Source organism: Passer montanus, unplaced genomic scaffold, assembly GCF_014805655.1.
Source record: "Passer montanus isolate IOZ18808 unplaced genomic scaffold, ASM1480565v1 scaffold15, whole genome shotgun sequence".
In the NCBI taxonomy this organism is placed as follows: Eukaryota; Metazoa; Chordata; class Aves; order Passeriformes; family Passeridae; genus Passer; species Passer montanus.
In genome coordinates this window covers 983582-1009832 of record NW_024362051.1, presented here as the reverse complement: position 1 = coordinate 1009832, position 26251 = coordinate 983582, and the positions used below count along the sequence as shown (strand labels likewise).

Genomic DNA, 26251 nt, shown 5'->3' with positions numbered 1-26251 from the left:
AGCAGAACAGAGCACTGCTAACCCAGCCTGTGAGCTCCATTCTACCTAATGCCCATTGTTTTGTTTTGTCTTCCACAGAAAGTAGGAAACTGAAGGAAAATCAGTGCATATAATTTTAATTTTTTGGAAGTTAAAAATAATCATAATAAAAAAATCCATGTGACCCGCAACAGCCTCCACTAACAGAAAGCAAATGTTGGAAGAAGCCAGAGTGTCTGTGCTTAGGGCTGCTCTGAAAGATCCCCCAAGTTCCTGCTATGGCCCCTGCTCACCCTTACTTGCTGTGAACCCCCCCTGGTGTGTGGCTTTACCAGGGCAGCTTTCCTGATACTGGCACCTAGACCTTACATTACTCACAGTGTCTGTCAAGGCCCATTCCTTTTTAATTTTAAACATTTTTTATAAGTATATATTTAGAAATAATTAATAGGATTTATTTCCACAGCAGTGGAATGTGGAACACAGCCTGACTTCCATAGCTTGGCCAAGTCCATTCTGCCTGGTACAATCTCATTTATTTAAATAATCACTGTGAGTTCCTTGCAGCAATCTGCCCCAGCGGAGAACTCGGAAGCATCTGCACCACGGAGGAGCAGTGCTTCCATCAGGCTCTGCAGCTTAATGTGTGCTTCCCCACCAGAGCAGCATTTATCAGGCAGCACTACTGTGAGGCTGATTGCTGCAGGGAAGCTTTGAGAACTCGGGGTTTATTCAGCGGGGCTCACAAATTCTCTAAAATGTTTTCATCTGCAGGGGGCAAATGAGCGCTATTTTGGGAAGAAAACATTGAAAACTTTTCAGGAGGAAAGCATATTCTGCATGGGAGAAGTTGGTGAGTGCTAAGGAAAGGTGCTGCAAGGAGCACAACTACACCTGACCAATGAATGGGAAGTGATGAAATAGGGGAGTGAGTGTGTGTATGGTGGCACTATTGATTTTTGGGGTGTCATGAGAGCCTCACTGTGCATGAGGCCCTACCTACCCTGTTCAGAATCAGCCAAGTGCCATTTGTTCAGCTGTGTGAGGATGGAAGTCTTAACATCTTTTTAATGTGTGGCTCCAAATAGCTTTGACACACAGCGTAGTGACAACCATAAAATCATTACAGGTCTGTGCTTTTATTACAGCAGCATAAGCTGGATAATTGGGAGGGCATTCTGCAAACTCACTGCTGGGAAATGATTCCTGATACTTAGCCAGAAAACTTTATTAATCATCATCTTAGGTCTCCTAGTTACCTTTGTCAGACCACCCCTCGTGTTTTCTCCTTTTCATCAACACTTGCAGCCTTCAAACACTTGCACAGTTATCTCCTTGCCACACATCACTGTGCCCAAGGCAGCTGCAAGGACAGGGGAGTCTAACCCTGAACATCAGAAGGCTGAACTCTGTCAATCACCATATTTGCATTTGTAATCTTAACAGGAAAAAGCCCAAATCTCAGAACCCCCTTCAGAGCAGCGGGCCTTTAAACTACAAAAGGCTTGAGTCATGGGAAGAATAATGAGATCATATTTTGTTAGCAGAATTTTAATCCTGAAATCAAACAAGATCAGGGACTGTTCTGCATGGAGAACACATGGGGCTCCATCCTGCTGTCTGCCTTGGCAGAGAGAGTGTAGTAGTGCTCAGTGTGAGCCTTTCCTCCCCAAAGACCCTTGTCTTCCTTGCATCTTGCACAGGAAATTTAGGGAAGTGGCATGGAGTAGTGGAAAAAAAAGAAAGCAAACAGGAGAACTCAAGTTAATCCCGGCTGTGCTGTTGACAGGCAGTGGAATTACTTTGCTTGCCTGCCTTGGGCTGTGAAGTGCTGTCTAAGCTGGTAGTTGAGTTTTGGAGCTTGCTTCCTTTACTTGGAGGACTGCTAGTGGAATGAGAGCCTCTCTTTTGATCAGGAGAGAAGACTGGACTGTTCCAGGTCCTGCTCTTGATGCCCCTGGTGTGAGACCAGACAACCAGGAGCACTGCCTAAATTGCCAGTAGAGCTCTTTGGTCATGGGAAGGGACCAGACCAACCTCCCACCTACCCCTGCTGCTCCACCCAGCTGTGTCAACTCAGAACATCTCTGACAAACACTGTGACTCTGCTTGCCCAGGAAAAAACCCTCACATTCATCACTGCCTAGTGCCTACAGGCCTTAAAAATTCAGGGGACCTGCAGCAAAAGTCTCCCAGTCACTTCCATCTGATGACAGGCTCGAGTTACCCTTGACTCCAGACGTGGCGTTGCAATCCCATTTCTCAACTCTGACAATTAGATAACACTGAGGATTTACACCCCACAGTCACGTTAGCCTTGCCAGTCTGCAGGATCCCTAAGGCCATCAAATGGACTGAAGCAGAGAGTGAAACATGGAGAGAAGAGTATGAATTTGAAATTCAAAGGATATCTGATACCTTGTAAATAACAAGTCTGATTTTGTGAAACCATGGGCTGACATCATGTTATATATCAATGCCTATTCAGGGAAGGCTGTCTGCTTTGCAACAGAAACGTGTGTTGAGAGGGAAGGAAAAAACCCAAACCAGCAAGGATGAAAGCAAGAAGAATGAAAACAGTTGCAGATACAAAGCAGAGAAGATGATTTATAAGTGTTCATGCAATTTCTGCTTTGTCAAGAGTGATCTTTTCAGGTAGTCCTTCTTTGTCTCATGTGTGTATTTCAAACACAGAAAAGGTTTAGCTGGAAGGAAGCCAGTATCCAGCCCCAGGCAATGATTAGTGAATCCATTTGGAGGAGCACACTTATCTCTGACAGACAGAGATTTCCAGGAGTCAGATATATTGGCAGCTGTCAGAATGAGAGGCTGGAAATTTACAGCCTGAATCACACTGAGCTCGTCCAAGAGGCACAGAGACACTGCCACAAAATCTTCAGACTCACGTTTTCCTTGCAGCCAGTTGTGAGGGTTCATAAACACAATTTTATTATCCTTTGCTCACTCTGCACATGCAGGGTTTATCTCCATATAACTTAGGTGAGTGTGTTGGGTGCTGTTAGCTCAGTGTGTTAGCAGTGATGGCTGGGGCAGGCAGGCACACTCACACAGCACCGCCCCAAAATCTCTGCTTCCCAAGCAAGAATCGCTGGGTAACTTGTTAAAACCTCCTTTTAAGCAGGGACAGGACTTGAGGTACCTGTTCACAGGGGGATATCAGACCAGTGCTGGGTTAGAGGATGATGAGGATGTCAGATCAGTGCTGGGTTAGAGGATGATGAGGGTGTCAGATCAGTGCTGGGTTAGAAGATGATGAGGGTTTCAGATCAGTGCTGTTAGAGGATGATGAGGGTGTCAGATCAGTGCTGGGTTAGAGGATGTGAGGATGTCAGATGAGTGCTGGGAGAGGCTGATGAGGATGGGAGGGCTCTTGCCGTACCTGAAGCCCTGTGGGCACACGCAGGTGTAGCCATTGACCGCGTCCACGCAGGCGGCTCCGTGCCGGCACTTGTGGCCCACGCAGTCATCGTCATCCACCTCGCAGTGTTTGCCGCTGTAGCCCGGCAAGCACTCGCATCTGAAAGGCAACAACACCCCTGTTAATGGCTCCTTTCCCCATTCACACCCGCAGCCCAGCACCTGTTGGATTTGGGCTCGGGAGATGTTTGCAGTCAGTCCTGGCAGCACCAAGCACAGCTCCTGCCATCTGAAAGGCTCAGGTCCCTCCTAGCTGGCTGCATTTGGGGTTCTGCAATCTGCTGAAATTCCAGTCGAGCAAAGCACCACCATCCCACAGCTTCTCCTCGGCTGAGTCTGTGGGAGGGATGTTCACCCTGCAGAGTCCCACTTGTGCTAAAGGTGACAATCCCCTCCCTGACCTTACACACTAAGGGGCAATGTTCTGCAAGGCCAGTGCCTCTGATGCCCCACAGTATGATTTTGCCAGTGCCTGCACACTGCTGCGTGTCTGAGCCTGGCCCTGTGCAGCTTCATGGGTCCACCTTCCAAACAGAAACAGTCTGTAAACAAACTATAAACCTCAGCAAATTCAGAGAGAAAGACCAAGTTTTGAGACCACCACCTGCTTTCCACTCACTGGCAAGGCAAAATGCTGCTGCAACAATGGAAAGTTGTTTTGCAGTGTGTGCTTTGCCCTGGTGACACTGCAGCTTCTGCTGTGGGGTGACACCGTGGGATGGAGCACAGTGGGATGTACCCAGATATTGCAGACATTGCCTGTTGGTTTTATTTTGTACAATTCTCAAGTTTGCTGTATGAAGGCTGCATCAGCATTTCTATTTATAAGTCTTGCAGAAGTTTATAACCTGACAATAGAAAATGCATCCCAAAGTCTCTGACTTGGATCAGATCTTTTGGGATTGCTGAGCAGCCTTTTTTTGAATCTATACTGTAGACAATGTTTAGTCATGAACACTCTTTAGTCCATAAAACACACTTTAGTCCTCCCAGCTGGATGTTGAACATCTGGAAAACAAAAAGCATAACACTTCAAGCAAATCGGGAGAAGAGCTGCAGAGAATTTCAGCACTAAAGGAGAGGTTTGTGCTCTTGCTAGAGCCTGTGGTTGGACCCAATGTGCCAGTCACCGAGAGCTGGAAGAGGAGAGACATCATAAAGCTGAGGATGTGGCATCAGGAGAGAGACTACAGCTCCATCAATCTATTCAGCTGGCCTACTCCTCCTCCTCCCTCCCTGCCAGCAGCCTGGTGGGGTTTTCCTTGTGGAAAACCTCTTCAGAGGAACTGGATACACAGGAATGATGAGGAAAAAACATTTCCACTTCCCAGGCAGCATCACTGTGCTCTGAGTGACGGCGCATGGCTCCTGCTGCTCCCAGGGCTGAGCTGGGTGACACTGCAGGGTGAACAGTGTCCTGTGAGTGCCAGTGGCCAGGAGAGGCTGCAGGGTGACAGCACCACCTCGCCCAGGCACAGAGAATGGAATGTGAGCTCCAGTCCCCCTTCAGAGCGTTGCCTAACTGGCTAAAGCTGGAGGAAATGGGGCACAGCCTGTTCAGCTCAGCTGTCCGTGGGCAGGGTAGGGGCATGCAGAACCCTTCATCCCTGCAGGACAGCCCCCACCACCAGCCTGGCAGCCACAGGAGGGTCCATCTCCCACCTCTGTGTGTGTGTGTGTGTGTGAATTGCTATTTTACACCTTGGTGCCTCAGGGAATACTGTGATTAATACAATGGAGATGGCAAATCAGAGCAAAGGGCAAAAAACAAGAAGTGTTCCTGCCCCAAACCCTAAGAAATGGGCAGCGTTTTCTGGCAGCATTGCAGACACACCTGCAAGGAAATAGTGTCAATCAAAAGACTTTGTGAGGGGAACTGGCAGCATTTAATCCTGTTGTTTTTTATCGATCCCTGCAGTCCTAATATAAAGTGATGTAATAATGAACAATGTGCAGTTCCTTATTCAGGGCTGCCATGCATCAATTTTATGATGTGTATTGGCTATCTCAGTAATGACAGAACCACCACTTTTCTCTGCGGGGCTGCATTAAATCAGCATTTTAAGCTGTCAGGTAATAATTCCAAGCTTTAGAATAATAAAGTATATTTATATCATGCTCCAACATCAATACAGTGAATGGAAAAACATGCTCCTTTCTTGAAGTTATTTTTTGGAAGTAATTTCATTGTGTTAAAGGCTGTTTTTTTGTTTTGTTCTCTGGCATATAGAAGGCTACTCTTCTTCTATAAAGTAACAGCATACTAAAGATGAGGAGGCTGGAAGAGAGGAAAGCCATCTGCAAATTTAACTCCAAAAGCAAAGAGCTCTGTACAGCGACAGACACACTGAAATAGTTCAGTTTGCTTCCAAACTTGGCTATGGAAGCATGGAATTCCTTTTGGGTCAGTCTTCTCTGAGCTCTTGGTGTGTCACATCTAAGCTGAAGCCACCAAAAAATGCCTGCCTGAAGTTCAGGAGGCGAGAAATTCAGCTCCACGAGCTCTTCATCTGGACTCCTCCTAGAAACTCAGGGTCTGTGCCATCAGGGAATGGTGGCATGGTAACTCCATCCTCATCCCACAATCCCACACATGCCAGCAAGGGACTGAGGGTCAGTCAGTGAAAGTCTGGTGCAGTAAAGAAGGTGGCAAAGAAACCCTCACGTTCAGATCCTGGTAAGAGAGCAATTTACATGACTAGATAGTTATCTCATTTCCCAGTGACCATCTGACACCACTACAGTTGAAATCTTGTTTTCTCTTACAGCCTTGTAGCGATGGCAACATTCCCAGTATCACAGAGAGCCTAAAACATGTCCAGTGGTATTTAAATTGTTGGCCTATCTGAGGGGATTTGCATCTGCATGCACTCAATGTCTGCAGTATTAAAGCCCTGAATCTCGGCTTCTATCACAGGGCCAGAATGGAATTCCCCTCCCCACCTCAATAAATAACTTGGCTTCCTATTTTTTTCCCCCCTGTCTTTGTAATTTTTTCTTCCCCCTGCAGAGCTGCAGACTGACCAGAGCTGAGGGCAGGACAGACGGACTGGTGGGTCCTGTTCAAATGCCCAGGGCACTCCTGCCATTGACACTCCCTGCCTCTGAAGCAGACAGGACAGACAGGACAGACAGGAGCCAGACTCCTCCTGCAGGAGCATTATCCTGCATTACCAGGAGATCAGGGGATCAGCTACAGCACAGGAGCACAGGCTGCTGTTTTCAGTGAGCCCCAGCAGCATCCCAACATCACTGCACAACTGCTGAGGGCTCATTTCTGAATGGTTTGGTGCCACCAAAGTATGAAAGAAATAGCAATGCTTGCACACCTCTACATTCAAGGCTCCTTCACCTCTCAAGTTTGGCTGCTAGAAAGCAAAATGGGACAGGAGGAGTAAAGAAATAATGGGCTTTTCTGTAGTGTTCTATGAATAGTGGGAAGAATAACACAACAAAGAGTAGCAGAAAAATACTTAAAAGCAGTTATTTAGCTTCTCTCAAGAGTCAGTGGCCCTACTGTGAAGAACACTTTTCTAGCAAGCATGTGAGAAAAAGTATCTTGTTTTCTCAAATTGTTTGGGTGGCAGGTATGACAATGCTTCCAGCAATGGGAAAATGATTCAGGGCCACAGCTGCCTGCACCCCTTCATGCTCTAAAAGAAGGCAATTTGAGTTACTAGCCTTTACTTCAAAACATGATGTAGCTACTGAATTAACCAAAGGTGCTGAATTAACCAAATGATGGATTAACTGGGAATGAAACCTGGAAAGAACATCAGGGACTATTTATGCACTGTCACACTCCCCATTGTCTAGTGCCTACACATCAGTTCAGGAACCATCCTCATCATTTAATAGCTTCATCTTCTTCTAGATTTGGAAACATTTCTGTCTGGAGGCTTTTCACCCAAAAGAAAGGCTTGTGTTGCACTGCCTGACTGTCTAGCAGAGAGTCAGCTGCCCTTGAGATACCTACCCTCTTTAAGATTTTGGTTCATTTCTTTTTAACTCTCCTGCAATGTGCTGTGTGTCAGTTTACACTGTTCTGACATGCTGGTTGCTTCACAGGACACAGTCTGACCCCAGCTGGAAGGTACCAGGAGGAACAAAGCCTGCTGCCTTCCCTCTCCTGGGCAGAACCCCAGGAGGGAATCAGTGAGCACCCAGGGCTGCACTGTGGCTGTGAGCACAGCCTCAGGGAAGGTGCAGAGAGCAGCTCACTCTGCACTGAACTCTCTTGGATTTATCCCCAAAGATCTTTTCCTGAGAAGGCTTTCACAGAGCTGGACTTTGCTGCTGACTGTCTCTATTTGCTAAATTGCTCTGCAAGTCCCTTTTCAGGCAAGCCCTGAACGCTGCCAATGTGCACCTCTCACAAGTCCCCAGGCCCAAAGCTCCAGGTGCTTTGCTGCCATCCAGAACACGAGGCTTTCTCTCACCCCTGTGACACAGTCAATGCCATTCCCAACAGGAAAATGCAAATACAGACATCACCAAACCCCAGATGAGCCAAGCAAGGCCAATGGAAAAGGCAGCTCCTGAGCTGAAGGCATCCAGCTCTGGATCTGTTCAGTCTCCTGTAACACTGCTTGAATTTGTAAGTGCCCTAAGGAACACATAAGGAAGCTGTCCTTGGTTTGTGACGTAGGATAAGGTACTTTGCAGTGACTGTTCCAGAAATTCTCCTATTGCCATGCTCTATTCCAGAATAATTCCTCTGCTCTGAGGGTATATCCATTATTTTCAGCAAACCACAGAAAGCTAGAAAAGTATGGATGGATGCATTAAAGTTAAAATGTGGCACAGACAACTGAAATGTATATAGTCTTGCATTATTTGTGTTAATTTTGGTGATTTTTGCTCCCCACTCATTGCCAGTACAACTCCAGTCAAGCCAATGGATGAATGTGCCCTCTGTGCAGAGACCAACACACACACACACACTCTTACCTGGTTCCTTTGTCCAGAGGAACACATTTGGACTCATGCTGGCAGGGATTTAGATCAGGAACACAGTGGTTAATCACCTCATCACACAGTTCACCTGAGGCAAAGGAAAAGCAAAAAAGCTGTAACACAGCGTGAACAATCCTGAACACCCATGATGTCCAGGGATGGCCGATCTCCCTAAGTGGAGACAGCTCGGTAGTTCAGCGGGAAGTGACAAAATTGCTTGTTGAGGGCACATGAGACTTCATTAAATCAGCTCCTTTGACCTACAGTGACCACAGTGTTTCTATCACATGGATTTGAAAGCCTGGTATAAAAAGTACTGATGTATGAACTCCACTTGGAGACAGACAGGGATCAAATGGGCAGCTCCTGACCCAGAACCTCTTATTTCAAAGCAAGAAAGTGACACAAAAGTGAAGTTGCTCATTAGACCGTAGCATTTTCACACGGGCACATATTTCAGTCATGGTTAATACACTGCCAAAGAAGCTGATTGGACATCATTCTGGGAAAGAACAACAACCCACAAACCCTCCCCCCAAAACCTCTGTGACTCTCCATAATAGGAACCAGCTTTAGGACTGCATGCAATTATAAAACATTCACTATTTATAAGAGAAGTACTAACTCTATTGTGCTCACAGGAGATGATGTCTTTTCAGAAAAAATCTACCTCATGTAAGCCCAGCTCAGCTGTTTCTAGGCATGGTGTATAACATGCCACGAACCTCCCTGGATTTGTATAAGTTTTAATAATTAATAGCTGTAGAACATTCAAACCGTGATAGTTTATTTAAATACAATCCTTCTCTGAGTCCTAAATTATTAGGTCACACTTCAGTACCCCAGGATTTGAGATCCAGCCAAAGACCACAGAGATCTTTGCCTTCCCCAGAATCACACAGAAACTTACCCACACCTCCAAAAGCCTTGCAGGAAAAGCAAAGGTTGGGAAATCTCAACATAGAACCCCCCCAAAAGCTACAGTCCCAAAGCCCCCTGTGCAGCTCCACCAGAGGAGCACATCTGCAGGGTTTCAAGGTTACCCATATTTTCTGTGCCTGTACATGGTACACACCATCACACAAGCAACAGGTCATGGGAATGGGGAAAAAAGGTAATGTGGGAGGCACTGGTGGGCTGGAATTGTTCTGAGAGGTTTTCATGGAGCTGCAGCTCCACCTGTCCTGGGAGAAATGTCATTTTCAAAAATCCTTACATTTCTCTACACTCTAGTGGTTACAGAGAAACACTTGAAAACACAAGCCAAGCAAACCACAAAGATCAAAATTCAGACGGAAAATGCAAATTGGAGCCATCCATCTTTTATCAGTTCTGTGATCTGGCGAGCTGGCTGAGAGTGCAATGTTGAGGATGACTCTGGTGCTGATAGGTGTGGTTTGTTAACTCCCCCAGGTGCTACTGCTCTCTCAGGTTATTCCTCCCACGTGTCCAGCCTCCCCCAGTACAAGATACACAGCTCTTGATATGACTCTTCCTCTTAGAATGGATGTAGAATATATATTTGCCAAAACTACTCAATTGTTTTTGGGTGTTTCAAACAAGAATGTGTCCTAGATCTGCTTTTGAGAGCTGTCAAGTGTAAACGAGAGCAGGAATCCAACCCCTGGGAGGGGGCACTGCCAGCACAAACCCCGTCCTCGTGGGCCATGCACACCCTCCTGGCTTTGTGCTGGGCTGGGCACTGCCAGGGCAGTGACATGGCATCCTGCAGTTTATTGTGCACAGCAGCAGCTACAGGACAAGCAATTCCACCTGGAGCCAAGCAATCCCAGGAAGCCACAACTGTTAAAGGCTACCAAGTCTTTTCACAGCTCTGGACAAACCCTGTGCAAATATAATGAAAGCATCCAGCTCAGGAAAGGGCATGTGCCAAAGAAACTGAACACTGCAGATCCATGGACCAAGTCTTTTCACAGCCCTGGACAAACCCTGTGCAAATATAATGAAAGCATCCAGCTCAGGATGTGCCAAAGAAACGGAACACTGCAGATCCATGGTAACCAGGGAACAGATCTGGGCTTGGGGCTGGCCACTGTACTTTGCTGCTCCTCAAAAGCAATGAGAGATGTTCAGTTCTTACAGCTGTGAACACTGGGGACAGCTGTTGACACGTTTTGAGGTGGCAGAAGTGGGATGGCTCTGTTTACTGCCATCCCCAAGTCCACAGGCCACCAACCCTCCCAAAAAACTAACAAAGGCACTCCCTCAGACCTGAACATGAGCAGGTCAGACCTTGCTACAAAGCTTGGAGAGCTGCCAGTTTGTCATCTTGATATTCCCCATGTCCCTCGTGAGCTATGGAACTTATGTGAAAATAAACATCAAAAAAATTAACTGGCTGGTGACATTAAAAGAGTTTAAATGAGCTAAAGCTGGAAATAATTTTGGAAGGCCATCTAATAACTGAAGAGAGTATGGATAGATGCCTTCAACTGTCCTTTCACTAAAAATGGTCAATACATACTTTTGATGTTTCTATTTTTTCTTTTGTTTTGTTTTGAAGCAAAGGAAACAGGCTTTAAAAAAATATGAACAGTATCAAAGCTCTCAAAGGAAATCATAATTCTTCTTAAAGTATTCTTCTGAACAGTCTTGACAAGTGCTTAGAGATCCAGTAAAAATCTCCCCAAATGTCAAATATTATGACTCACTGTGTCATTCTGAAGACACCACTATCAAAATGTAGGAGAATTCTAGGCTAGGTACCAAACAAAGCATCCAAAAAAATTATATTTTTCATGCAAAACTTGGAACATTTAAGGATCCTTCCTGTTATTTTTCCCATCTATCACTCATTAGGGAGCTCACTTGGGAACGCCTTGCAACTAGAGCAGCCTCTTCTCAGGAAGAAAATACCTCTTGGTCATTATTTCAGGCTCCACCAATGTTCAGTTGATGCTGCAGAAGGCATGCCAGGGAAATAAAACACTTTTTGAAAAGCAAAACCCAAGGCACCAGCTACACAATGTCTTTCTCATATTTTATGCGCTCAGAAAATTATCTGGGCCAAAAAATCTGCCCTCAGACCTGAGAGCTCAATATTCATTGGTCGCTTTAATGTCAGTATCAGAGGAAAAATGTGATCCTCTTTTTTTTTGGAGTGACACAGGGCTGCTTCTCTGTGCAGCAATTAAAGGTCTAGTCCAAATTTCTCACTGGATAGTTATGTGAACCTAAAAACAAACCGGACATTCATCTTAGGCCAGCTCCTAGCAGCACTGCTTCTCTTTGTGGAGGATATTTGATCATGCTAAAACAAGAGAGAACTTCAGTGTAATGCTTTCCCAAGTGTAGGAAACCATCCAACCTCCCCATTTTCCTTTCTCCTACATGTTCTCAAATCACAGCTCCAGTTTGGGTACACACGGGTTTCTGAAGTGCTTCTAGAAAACAGACAGGAGAACCACAGCTACATTTAATTTATAATCAGTTAAACAACTCTTCTAATCCCAAATAATGCTTTTGTTCCATCAAGGCACACTTTTTCTCTTTAATCCAAGCTGAAGAGAATAGGTAACATGCAAGCAGATGCTGGACAGATGAAGAGAGCAATCTGATATACCAGAAAATATTGCAGTTTTCAGATGAGAACCAAGTTATAATGACAGGTGGAACTTTAACAGGTGGATCTCCCTTTGCTGCTAACTCATGAAAAAAAAAAAAAAAAAAAAAGAGAGAGAGATAGAGAGAGAGAGAAAAAAATCCCTGAACAATAGCCAAGGTATTCTGCTCTTTCAAAACCACCTCCCTTGTCACCTTCACTGACATTGTGTTAAAAAAATGCAGGTTTGGGGTTTTTTTTGCCTCTTGCAACATTTTCCTGGCCTTATTTTTCAACAGAACCATGAATTTCATGGGGCTTTCCACAGGGCTCATTGCTTATGAAGAGCTGCCAAGAAACACGCTCAGGCTCTTCTGTAGCCTTCCCCACGTCTCAGAGCGAAGCCAAAACAACAATAGGGCAATAAAGATGACTTTTACACACAGTTTAATAATCATCTATCTTTTTTCCGTTCTGTGCTGTCATGAGAGCTATTTATTTCATGCCCCATTAGACTTTGAAAACCAGGATCCAAGCTACACTATTCCTCCCTAATCAGTAAAAGAGAAGCTGGATGCAGTAAAAGTATTTTACTTATTTATCTTTAAGTGAAACTGCAGTTCTGAAAAGACAATGTACAGCAGCAATTTGCAACCAATGAGTTCAATGATTTTTCTTTTGTTCCATGTGTCAGCTGGGTGATACTTTGTTGTAATATACTGACAAAACAACATAGAAAATATCCCCGTCCTTAATGCAAGAGAAGCTTTGGTAGGGCCTGCGGAACTGGCAGTAAATATGCTGTTGAGAATTTCACAATATTACTTGAGAAAAGGAATGTGCTTATGGTGAAGGAAGGATGGAGAAAGCCTGGCCTCCATCCACAGCATGGAAACTTTTCCAGGCTGCACAGGGTGAGTGGTTAAATAGTGTGTTGCAACATTCTGAGCTCTGCCAGGTAAGTCTGAATGGAACTCGTCTCTTTGCTGCTAATAAAAAACACTCTGCTGTTTTTCCTCATAGGAGATTACTCATTTTATATCTAATAAATTGTATTGGAAGAAATGTTTGCTGTGTTTTGTTTTCCCCTTCTCTCTGCTCAGTCATTAAAAAGAAGTCAGTGCCAATTGGAAGTTTTAGAACACTGAACTTAAAAATGGTTGGGTGGAACAGACAGGGTGTTCCTCCAAGGAAGTAATTCAGTAAGGAATGCTGTTGATGTTTGATGAAAATCTCATCTAAGAAAATAATAATAAAAAATTTTATTCCAAACTATTTCAACTTGCAATGAATAAATGAGAAACTCTGTAAAAATCCTTCAGCAGCAAATGCTATCATGTTAGATATAAAAACATAAAAGAAATCACCTGAAATGCACTGCAGCAGAGTAAATTCTGCATGATCACTGAAATTTGCTCTTGCTTGACAAACACTGCCCACAATGCTTAGCAGGCAAAGAGTTACTTTATGGTTTTTTATCCTGTCTTAATTGTTAAAAACTCCCAAGTTTTCACTTACCAGATTTTGACCTATTAAGTGGGAACCCTTAAGTTTGATCCCATGCTGGGATTCCCACAGTAGTTTGTTTTTCAGATTCAAGGAGAAATTCTCCCTAACCTTAAGGTTCAACACAGGGAGCATGGGTAAAAGCAGATCTGGGCAGGGAGATAATGATCCTTTCACTGTTTCAGAATCTCAAAGAAGGAATGTGTTCTAGGCACTGCTGAAGTATGACAAACCATATTCAACACCCTAAATGCCACACAATACAGTGTGTGAAACATTAACTGAACCAGACAGTTTCCAGTGCCCCTTCAAGGTGGTGACCTGCCTAAAGCACTATTCCTCAGAACCACAGTGTCTGGGAAAGATCTTCATTTTGCTGGACACCCTATATTTTTGAGCTGTATTTATTCATATGCATGTTTTCCAGTTGTTTGGAATCAGTTGAGGATCAGTTCAGCTATCCACACAGTCTAGTGCAGCAAGTGACACCTGAGATGCCACACATTATCTGAGATGTTCCTCCTGGGCTGGCAGAGAGGACACCCTGTGGATTAATGCTGCTCTGAGCAGGGAATGGGGCTGGAGCCTGTTAAAAATGCTTTGTCTCCAGCACTCCTTCCTCCCTGCTCCAGAGCTCCCATACAGTCCTTCATGGACTCCTCCAACGTGGCTCCTTCCCTCAGGCTGCAGCTCTCCAAGAACTGCTGCAGCCTGGGTCCCTTCCACAGCACACAGTTCTTCAGGAGCTGACTGATTTCCTTGTTTCCCACTGTGTTTCTCGACAGACTGGATTTAATGACTCTCAGATCCCATTTGGGGATGAATTCACTCTGCTCATCCTAAAGGACAGCAGTAGCTGACATTCCACTTTCCTGCAGGCATGCTGTGTCCTGATGAACAAGGAGGAATTCTCTGGTATATCTTATTGCACAAACATGCCACTTTACATTTGAGAGAGGGGAGTTTGACCAGAGGAGACCTGGAGCTGAGCACTCCAGCATAGCAGGACACCCACACTGAGGCTGAAGACAGGCTGCAGCACTGCCAGCTGCTGTGCTATTTCCTCCCAGAGGGTCAGATAAGAGTCCAATCTGATAGCAATGACATGTGGTTCTCTCTTCACAAAACAGGGCTGGAAACGGGCTTAGGCTCTTGAACAAAGCCCAAACCTTCCAGGTCTTCCAGCACTTCTCATTCCCAGTTACACAACTGGGAAATGTGGGCGCCTTTTTGTGTTTCATGCAGAAAGCGAGTACACTTCACATCTGCCAAGTAACTAAAACTGAGAAACTTCCATGTAAGGCAGAACTCCTCCAAATACAAAGGAAGAAAACACACTAAATTCTGACCACAATTTTCTCTGTCTTGAGGAAATTATGGCTGAAGTTCCAAAATTTGAAAGGAGTTGATAGTTAAGTACTTGTTAAGCCTTCAGCATTTATTAGGCAGTCCAGATCCCTGTGGAACCACAAGCTGAACCACGCCACCTCAAACCTCCTTGCTCCTGTAGCAAAAATTTGGGGGGGAAAAGCAGCTTCAGTGCCATGATCCCCCTCAGCCTGTCCAGGGGTGGCTCGGGGACAGAGCCACACGGGTGCCACATGTGTGACACAGCAGCCAGCCTTGGGAGGGCTCCAGCACGGTGGGGACAGCCACAAGCCCCACACAGCTGGAGCTGTCTGGCTGCACTGGTGCAGTTCTCCCTGGAGCTGTCTGGCTGCATGGGTGCAGCTCTCCCTGGAGCTGTCTGGCTGCATGGGTGCAGCTCTCCCTGGAGCTGTCTGGCTGCATGGGTGCAGTTCTCCTTGGCTGCATTGGTGCAGCTCTCCCTGGAGCTGTCTGGCTGCACTGGTGCTGGGCTTTGGCCAGACAGAGTTCCCACTGTGGGACACCCCAGCAAAAGGGCTCCTAATCACTACCAGGGACCTGGGCTCTAGAAGAGCTGCAGACCTCTCAGATACCATCTACCACAGCACACCACAAGGTCCCCTAAGGTAAAACAGATCTCAGCCTTCTCTTCCAAACACATCAAACCAGAAATAGTTCCTAGCTTTATTTTATTACTATTTCTTTTGAGAGAGATTTTTTTTCAGTGATACAAACTGCTTGCAGCTTTTTCCCAGGGAGGCAAACTATTTTAAAACACTTGCTCCTGCCCTCTCTCTGCCATGGGTTACTGGGTATTTTAGTAAAAACCTATTTTCAGTAGTGGAAGCCACTAATTTATTGTTTTTTTAGGTTTCAGAACAAAGAGGTGAGAGCATTGCATTGTTGAGGCTTTTTAGGATCTTTGGCAAATAGGAATAGATTTCCTGGCTGGGTTTTTTTGGTTTTAGGTTTTTGGGTTTTTTGTTTTTTGGGTTTTTTTGTATTAAGTGCTACATATTTCTACTTCTGCTAAAATCAGACAGGAGGAGGAAAAGTCACAGCAAACAACAAAACCAAATAAACCAGCAGGCAAAGCACCAAAGCATTCAAAGCACCCAGGGCATGTTTGGTGCAGCCCATTTGCTCCTCTGTACATGTTTGGACCCCTCTTCACGTGGATGCACAGAGGGCAGCGAGGCTGAGGACAGGATGTCTTTTGAGGGATGAGATTCTGAGTTTCAGTGTAGGACTATGAGCAAAGCAGTGATGGGCTGAAGGAGGTCTGTGACAGAAGTGAGCAGGAAACAGAAATGGAAGGGAAAACTCTCTGAATTTTGCCCTATATTCCTACACCACAAAGCTGAAGGGAAAACACAATGTTTGTGTCAATAGCTGGGGACAGGCCAAAAAGGCAGAGATTAGGAAAATACAAAAAAGGCAAGAACCAGGATGACTGATCTAATGCATATCCTTCTCTTTTGATGTCCCTATGATTGCTTCTTTTTGAAGGGAAGGAGAGCCTACAAAACTGCAAGGAGAAGCTGTAAACCACCAAAAGTCCAAGCAGGTTGTAAAACAACCCCAGACTCCTCAGAGCTGGCTGGATTTGGGTACATGATTGTTCTGGAGGAATTACATGTTTATAATTCAGCTTCAGGATTAAAATAACCAGTTGGGCAGAGGAAAAATAAGATATCAGCTGGCAATTAAAGCCATCAGGACTTTGCACACAGCACGAGTATTGGTTTGGTTATTTAAATACAGGCAACAAATATTGAAAAGATTGATTTTAAGAATGGTGAGGAAAGCTGGTGATGGTGGGTATGGGTTTGAAGCTTTCTTATGGCGTTCAGCTGTCTGCCTCCTCTCAGCTTTGTCTTCTTTAGCTTGCATTTACTACTTCATGGAATCTATTTGTAATTCCACATTGTTTTAAAGTTAATAGATGGAAAAGAACTAGGAAGGAGGTTATTGTGTGAGCGTGGGCTGCTTTTTGGTGTGGGTTTTTTCTTTTTTTAAATGAAAGTGAAATGGGGCTGGAGTGTGGGAAATTCCTTCCTCAGCAGTCACTTAACAAGCTGGCCATTTTTCATCTACTCTGAGTCGGGGGAAAGACTGTCAAAGAATTTGAAAAGAAAACACTGCAAAATCTTATTAATTGAAGAAAGATTTTTGGCCTTCATTTTTCCAACCAAGAAAGCAAAATTCATGCATCATAATTTGGGATATTGTTCCCTAAAAAGGCTATAACAAATAAAACCAGGCAGACAGCAGATAGAGCAGAAACACACTAAGGTATGGAAAAAACCAAAGCCTGGATACTGTGACTCTGTCAATAGTCAAAATTTTCAACACATTCATTTTTAATTTGTATTTCATTTAGGAATATAAGATTTACAGTCATGATTTAACCATTGCTCAACTTAGCCAAGGGGGACCCCAACTATTTCTTACAGAACAACACACAGACACACTCTTGGATCTTCTTCCCTGCATTCAGACTATTTTCTGTATTACAGCATATATTTGTTCTCTAAATGCAGAGTTTACTGAAATATCACTGCCCTGTTACCAGCACTGTGACATCCAAGAGCACAAGGGTGATGAGGAATTCAGGCTCCCTGCTTGGCAGGGGAGAAAAGCAGGAATCTGCAGGAACTGAGCTGGGCACCTCTAAGCTCAGGTTACTGCAAACATCCCAGGCTGTCAGTGCAGAAAGAGCTCAGTGCAAGACAGACCTGACTGAACGTGGGGGTTAACTACAGCTGAGAAATCCCATTTGTACATAGAACCCACAACTCTTGCATAATTGCACTGATAAAAATAGATGGTCTGGAATTGTTCAGCCACAAACCCCAGCCAGTCAACCTTTCAAAGTAATTTCTATTTTCCATACAAACGTTTGTGAGGAAAAAAAAAAAAAAAGCTTACTCTGTCTGAATACGACTTGTTAACAACAGAACTAAGGATAATATTTGGGTACAACATAAAGAGATATCACCTATATTTTCTGTCCTGCTAGACACAGCCTGGCTGTGGATGTTTGTGCCCTTTCAGGCATTGAGAGGTCATTGTCCCCCAGACTACTTCACAGGAAAACTGCTTCCATGGACTGTACACCCCTGCCTTTCTTTGCTCAAAGAAAGAGATCAAATGATCAAATCCATACACCTGGCAAAGCTGGAGCACACACAGTCTGGTAACACAACATTTAGCTCCAGAGAAAGGCAGGTACCTCAAAACACAGTTCTGAGCAAAGGAATAAGCACTCCTGAGCCCTGGAGTGAGCTGCTTTCTCTCTGAACTCTTGGCCTTCCTACTCTGTGCAATACTGAACTCATCTGAACCTACCTTTTCTTTATTGTTTTTTAATAGATACTGCCATAGCAGTGTCAGATATTCCTTCAGTACAAAAAGGTTCATCTAAAGAGAATATACCTAGAGATGCCCTGGATGTCACGGGAGACTTCAGTCAAGTTGGCCAGTAGCTCCCTCTCTTTCCAGGTCAGGCACACAAACCATTTCAAGGTGTGCTTTCATGACTTCCCTCTGTGCTTCCATGGCATTTCCTCCACTTTTATTCAGTCAGTTGAGCAACTTCACATGATGCCCCATTTCTTGTGGTTGGATTCAACTGTAAGGACCCTCAAAGCCATTGCTCAGGTTTGCTTGGCTTGGGTGTACTTTTGTTTGTCTGATGGCTTCAATTCTTCCAGCCATTTCATGCTGCTCCCTGCCCTGCTCCGTGGCCTGGGGAAGCTCTGAGGGACATTTCAGCCCAGCCAGCTGCACTGCAGCTCATCCTGCCAGGGGACTGATCAGGTTTGATGAAATAAGCCCCTCCAAAATGGAGGTAAAGCAGGTTAAGGCAATTCAGGTATCATAGTTCACCAAACTCTTCCTATTTTAAGCAACATTAACTATTGTAACCCTTCAGATTCTAATTTAAGCAACACTCCTATTTTTGCAACCTTTTTCACCTATGATTCATATTGTATTTTCTGGAAGTATTTCCTTATTTTCTTCCATAGTTTTTTTTTTGTTTTGTTTTTTGTTTTTGTTTTTGTTTTTTTTCCCCCAATTGTAACCAAGCTTATTGCCTGCACTATGATAGCACATGCTTATTGTGTGGTTGTATATTACCCACATGGCAACAATGAGTTCTGGTATTTGACAAACTCCTGCTAATCAGCAGAAGCACAGCACAGACAAAATTAGGTTAAAAAACCCAAAACAAACAACAAAACAAACAAAACCAAAAATTAATAAAACAAAACCCACTGGAAGTTGAGTAAAAATATTTCAAAACTGATTCTTATTATCACATGAGTTTCCATCCAGATGGCCATTTGAGAAGAAATTCCAATTTAGTTTTTTCCTACCTTTATTGTCTGGAAAAAAAAAAACCTCTGCAATAATCCTGTGGAAAGGAAAGTGTATTTGCATATATGCTGGATTCATCCAGTTCTTTACTGGATATGTTTTTTCTTGGCTGGTCAAATCCATATCCTGTTGTAAATGTAAAGACTCTGCCTCCTTGCATTGAGTTCTGTTAGAAACCACCCAAGAGTAGCTGACATAAATAGTGCACAAGTAAGCACAATGGGCTCAACATCCTACAAGCAAAATTCCTTACTTTGCTAAGCTGAATTTTTTTTTAGGTTTTGGCAGAAATATCATTTTAGAGACCCAATAAATGTACATTTGAGTCATAAGGCTTTTCTCAGCTGAAGATTTACCATGGGCCTCCTTTGTATCAGCCACAAAAGTATTTTAAGAGTTTGGAAATTCTAGAAGCTTTCCTCCTGCCTTACTCAGGCACTCAAGCTTGATCCTCATTAAATCCCTTGACATGTAATATATTCCAGCATACAAGAAGCCCTTCATTGCTTCTCCATGCTCAGGAGGCAATATCCCCATTTCAAAGGCTGGAGCAGGAACTCCTGCAGGTGTTTCCTCACCCTCCATGCTGAGCCAGGTGGGCTGGGCTGTGTGAATGAGTCCACGGAATGCTCCAGAATGCCTTGAGCAGAACCATTTTTAGATTCCACTTAGGTGAGTCTCTGCTTAGTCTCCAGTCTTAGGCTGGAAATGGGTGTGTGTATTCTGCTCCTATGCAGAAGCACAGCTGGCACGCAGGAGGGCTGAGACCCCATGGGATGGGACTGTGCCACCACCCTGACCCACTGGGGGCCAGGGCATGCTCTGACTCTGTCAATGGTGTTTTGTATTACTGCATTATTTTGGGGTTTTTTTTTGTTTTTTTGTTTTTTAAAATTTTCTTCACTAATAAAGAACTGTTATTCCTGCTCTTTGCCTGGGAGTCCCTTATCTTTGCCTGAAAGCCCCTTAATTTCAAAATTATAACAACTGGGAGGGAAGGGGTTTACATTTTCCATTTCAGGGGAGGCTCCTGCCTTCCTTAGCAGAAACCTGTCTTTTCAAACAAAGACACTCTTGCAGAAGATTTAGGAGGGAATTTATCTGCAATGCAGGACAGTACTGGAGACACTCATCCCATTCCTGACTCCATCACCAAGCCCTGACACCACAGACCAGCAGCTGCCCCTGCTCCCTGACCTGGCTCACACTGAAGACAACACCAGAGCCTGCAGCCTCTTACAGAGCCTTTGCTCACCCAGCTGTGAAATGGGGATCAGGAATTGAGCAGCACATTGTCAGGCTCACTGTGTTTAACACATGCAGAGCCCTGAGATCTCAGGTGAAAGCCATGCCCCCTAAGCCAAGGTTTTCCAAGGTTCCGGACAGGTGTGTATCAGGCTCAGTACTGAGAATGTGCACACTGAAGTAGACACTTCTCTGATCCCTTAAATACTGTTTTTTAATGTATTTTACAATGAGGCATCAGTATTTTGACTGAGACAGTGTCCATGTTTGTGAGCACATATATTACAATATTAGTAGAATTAACATTTTTTTCCAGGAAGAGATTCAGATTGTTTAGAAGGGGATTAGATTTTCAGTTAACTATATGCTTATGCACTAAATAAACATTAATTTGGACCCTTCCCTTCAGGCACTCCTCATGGATTCCTGTTCTCTGGTTGTGGCCCTTTCTTACCTGTGTAATTAGGAGGGCAGAGACACACATAGTTGTTGATCCCATCCACACAGGTAGAGTTGTTCTCACAGTCATTATCTTCACAGTCATCTGGGTTTATTTCACACCTCTCCCCCTCATACCCAAGAAGACAAGAGCAGCTTTGGATAAAGAAAAACAAAAAGAAATGTTAGCATGGATCTAAAGGGACAGGAGGTTTGAGGTGTAAAACTGAAATGAAAACATATAAAAACCACTTGGAGCCAAATTCACTGCTGCCGTGAGGCATAGAGCAATTTAACCCCAAGTGTTTGGTGAAAGATGCAGTCTGATGGCTCCTGGGGTCATGTAATTATTTACACGAGACAAAAGTCATCCTCAGGAGCCAGCCTCTGCCATGCTCCCTTTGCTTGCTTTATTGGTAACTCTGGCCCTTAGCTGAAGCAACTCCAGGGCAGGAGAGTAAACATTCATCACAATATTCAAAACCTTGGCCTCCCTGTTGATGTTTTTGTGAGAATGTGGACATCTGCCTGCTGAGGACTGCACAGTCACAGGACAGCTTGGCAACCTCGGTCTCTTCAAAGAACAGCAGCTTGAGTCGAGTTTACAGACATGAGTATTTTCTTCTCATTACTGCTTTGTCACTTGTCCAAACAAGAAATGTTTGGGAATGACTGCTTTTACAAGTGCTGTAGGATTTCAGCTCCCTCAACATCTATTTGGAGAAGAGCTGATGATGCCCAGATAATTCAACTAAAACACAGACCATGGTGCATCTAGTAATGGTTCTGTGAGGATGTGGACACTAGTGAAGAATAATTGCACTAGACATTTTATCTCACAGGAGTGTAATGTATGGTCCCTAGAGGGAAGATAGAAAACTAAATGGCTGAAGAATGGCTTGGTTTTTTTTTCAATCTCCATTTCCTCTCTAGATCTAGAAGCTACAGTTGCAAACAGAACCTTTATATTTTAAACTATCTGTAAGTGATGAAGAGGTGAGGGCAGAGTTTCCTCAAAGAGAGTCTAAAATCAGGAGTTAAGTGCTCCAGTAATATCAGGGGCTTCTGAGAAGCCAGCAATGATATTTGACATGTCAGTTTTGAAGTGCCAGCACTGCTGTTCAGTAGTCACAGAAAGGGCTCTTTGCAGTCCCAGTCCAAACTACACATTCACTCTGCTGTTCATTTCCTTTCTTATGCAGGCTCTGGTGGCAGAAAAGAAACTGAACAAATAAAAAGCACCACTGATTGATGAGGATGAAAACCAGAAAGCACTACAGCAGTCACACTAATTGCCATCCACTGCTTTTGGAAACCAGGAGGATTTCCAAGGCAGACGTAGCTGCAGGGTGCTGTTTCCAACTCTGACAGACAAAAAGGACCTGAGGTGATTATCCTGCTTTATGCAGGAGATGGGGAAAGCCCTGGGGGAACAGGAGCTCTTCAGAATCCATGGAGAAAGCTGCAGGACTTTGCCTTCCCTTCCTGCTGTGTGCCACAGCCTGAGCAGAGTGCAGCACTCCCAAGGCAGGGATGACACAAAGCTCTGCATCCACCCTCAGTAGTCCCAGGCTGGATCATGAGGGCTGGGTTAGATTCCTCATGAGGTGCAATCTCAGAGAGGAGTAATAAAGAGGAGAAAAAATGGGAAGGGAATGTGTCTTGAGCCACCACAAGAGGAAGATCTCCCAGATGGGTATAGAAAAGGGACACTGGTCACATTCAGAGTCATCTTCATTCTACAGGGACCATCCACAGGTCATGAGGGTTAGAAAACCTTCACCATGAATAACCAAAATGAAACTGCTCCAATAAATCCAATTTAGGGCACAATAAATCAATAAGGAATATTTTCTTTTCCTGTCTCAAGCTCATTATTGCTAATAAAACATGTCCTCTTGCTGACCCAGAGCCAGAGGATCACAGGAGGCAGAAAGAAGAGCTGGCACACCATCTTTCGTGGCAATGCAAGTGTCAGGGAGGGGGGTTAAAGACATCAATTAAATACAGTGATACATTCATCATGTCTTGATTTTTGATTACAAAACCCCATTTTCAGGGGTTTATAACTCAGTCATAAAAATATGCTCCAGGCTGCAACTTGGAAAACAAGGTCTCAGTTTGGGAACAGAAATTTTTGTCTCCAGTTAAAGAAAAGCAACAAAAGTGGCTTTGTGCTGGTGATTTTTTATGTGAACATAACACCATTTTCCTTCCACAAAAGGATTGGGACAGCGTGGATGTATGCAATTAAAAATGACATTATTAAACACTATCACAGTAATGGTTCACAGTGCAGATACCATTAGTAACAATTCATTTGGGATTGTTAACATAAATTGCTCAGTATTAGGACACATTCCATACTCAGGGAAATGTCAGAATAATTGATGACATTTGGCTACTGGTCCTTATGTACTATAGGGAGTCTACATTATTGCTTATGTAAAATTCTTGATTTGAATTTGCATTCAAATGTACCAGATATGAGGCCTGAAATGAAAAGATAAAACATACAACTTGGGACCTGGATTGAAGCACATGTTGAAAGAATTGCAGTTTGGGACTGTTTGTATGTACTATCCCAGAAAAAGCTTAGAAGAAAAATGAAGTCTGCTGAGTGACTGGAAGGTCATCAAACTTGGGTTCCAGCTGACCGAGGGAGAAAATGAATTCCAGAGACAATGATGAAAACTGCAGTGACTCAGAAGTAAAGCAGTGTGAGACAGCATTTCATGTGGATTTTGGAAACAATGGAGCCATGCAGGAAACAACTGTTTCCTAAAGTTGCTGTGTTTTAATAAAAGTCCAAATTCCCTATTCCTCCTGTTCAGGAACTGGCGTTGTATTTTCCTATAAAGAATTACATAACATGGGATAATCCCATTATCCTCATGAAGTTTCAAGGGAACACAAATTGCAACATTTTGGGGTAAACTATTGGACCAAAAGCATTTTGGAAGTTTTTTTCCATGCTGGCAATTTTTAAAGTTTACTGTACTAGATTTTTAAAATAAATTCTAATGAAACAATTTAGCATCTGTTTATTAAAATAGATATCCATACAGTCTGTAAAATTTAAAAAAAATAGCTTTTAAATAGATATAGTAAATTCTTTCAGGAATATTACAATTTCATGGTAAAGATGCCTTTTATGTCTATATCCCAATGGAGTAGCCTGAAAGTCTGGAAGTGCAATGTTTTTCCTTGAACTACGCAGAATTAACACTAGGCAGTTAATCAGTTCCAGGATTTTACATTTATGAGGGCACTTACAGTTTGTGGAAAATGCTAAAAAAAGCGATCTGGGAACCGGAGGGGGTTTTATATGGAGAAAAGTTAAAATAACCCAGAGCCTTTGTGTCCCAGCACCGCAGGTTAGCAGAGATCAGCTGCTGCCTGTGTGCAGCAGAGCTGGCAGCTCTGCTCCTGCCAAAGCCTCCCTTGCACACGTGCTGAACCACCAGGACCTGTCTCACTGGCCATCTCTTTCATCAGCCTTAATAAGTGACTTTTTGGGCAACCTTTTGTCAAGGCAGGCACAGATTAGGTTAGAACGAGCAATTCAAAGGAAGAACTTCACATTTCCACCCCTCTGAGCCACACCGTGTCACTTATCTATTCCTCAACACAGAGGTCGCCCCTACTTGAAAGAAGAGAATATGAAAATGACTCAGGATTGAAAAAGTGCAAGGGTAAAAGAAGATGGAGTAACTGCAGCTGAACCTTTGCCCTTGGCTGTCCCACCAAGATCTGCCATTCCAGCAAACCTGAGTGCCTCAGGCCCCTGCTGCTGACAGCCCTTGTGGGCACCAGGCACAGCAGGGGCGTTGGGCTGGAATCTCAGTCATAATTAAGAGCTTCCTGTCTTTGGGGGGAACATCACCACCTTAGCATTATTTCAAATGGTAATTTTTTTGTCTAAGGCCACAGAAACTTGAGAGTTAAACAGCTTGGCATTTCACAGGGAGAGAACTTTGGCTTAAGTTTCCTTTTTACAAGAGTAAAGATTTGACAAGTTTGGCAGTAGGGCTTGTGTATGAATATATTTCCCTAGGGAAGAGAATATACAGAAGATATAATTTCTTTTACAGGCCACACAACAAAAAAATCCAAGGAGGCCTCTCATGAAAACGTTTCTGACATCCGCTTCCTCACAGCACATAACGTAGGGCAGCGTTTTCCCATCCTGGTGAACACAATTTATATGCACATAACTCCGACTGCTGCCATCCACTGGAGGGATTTCCCACCAAAAAACCCCAACCCAACTAACCAAGTTCAATTTCAAAATGTTTCTGTATCTTCCTTGTTCCATCTCCATGCCACATTTCCCTAAGCCATGATAAAGCTCCACAGTTCTGCAGAGCCACAGAGGTTATGGAGTGACTGAATGAAAAACAAGGAGAAAATGGAGCAATGCTTATGCTGAACATTCAATTTGATGCAGCAGGGTTTTGATGAGATATGGTTTTATGTGTCTTTTATTAGACCAACTGAAACTATATAAATAACTATAAAAAGCAGAACCCGTCCCTAAAAAGCCTCGAATGTTGTTCAGCAACAAAACCACCCCTGCGGTTTTATAAAGGATCTCAAAAACAATGCTCATTTGGAACTGAGGCAAAGCCTATGAAATTGTAAAATTCATTCAATTCATGAGAGAAATGCAGAAGTGGCTCTCAATTAAGGTCATTCAAAACTCTTTATCTGCTACCACAGAACAAAACAAAAATGCTAAAGAAAAACCCAGTCCAAAAGATATGTTGAAGGCTCTCATTCTTGTATTATGGATATTATAAAATGTTTTACTACTGCATTTTTAGTATCAGCTATATTTTTGAAAAATGGGTACTGAGTGACAAACTCCAGATATTCTAATATGGTGCAGTTCTACATTGGCACAAGCTGGAGAAAGCTTGAGTGACCACAAAGGAAAGTGAACTGAAGTCCACCAGACCATTAATTCTCTCAAGCAGAAACTGAACGTGAACTTTTGCTCCAAAAACTGCTGGGCCTGCTAAAATCTGAATCAAGAGGAGGTAGATCAGATCAGAGGAGTGGTTTCACCAGAATATACGGAGTCTGTCAAGCAGCAGGACCACCTGGACATGCTCTGACCTGCTGAGCCTCCCACCACCATGGCCCTGCTGACACATCTTGACTCAGGAAACTCCTCTGCTCTGCTCAGGGGCTGCCACAGGTGCTCCAGCTGAGCCCTGAGCTGCCCCTCATGGAGATGGGACCATGTCTGCTCCTGTTCTCCACGCTGGAAACCTCCAGCTGCTGTTCATTACAGAGCCTGGCAGTGTCTCTTCATCCCCATCAACCTGTGCTTTTCCACTGTAGCATCACCAGTGTCCTGTGCTGTGATGT

At 44.0% G+C, this 26251-nt stretch overlaps 1 protein-coding gene across 2 annotated transcripts in view; it reads right to left on the bottom strand.

The window, feature by feature from the left end:
• Positions 1-26251, bottom strand: part of SLIT3 (slit guidance ligand 3) — a 524200-nt gene that overhangs the window by 28951 nt on the left and 468998 nt on the right. For both annotated transcript variants that reach the window (XM_039701675.1, XM_039701676.1), the window contains 3 exons: positions 20892-21031; positions 8368-8461; positions 3380-3517 (listed from right to left, as the gene is read on the bottom strand). In XM_039701675.1, coding sequence (XP_039557609.1) covers positions 3380-3517; positions 8368-8461; positions 20892-21031 — 372 coding nt within the window. The remainder of the gene's footprint in view (positions 1-3379; positions 3518-8367; positions 8462-20891; positions 21032-26251) is intronic.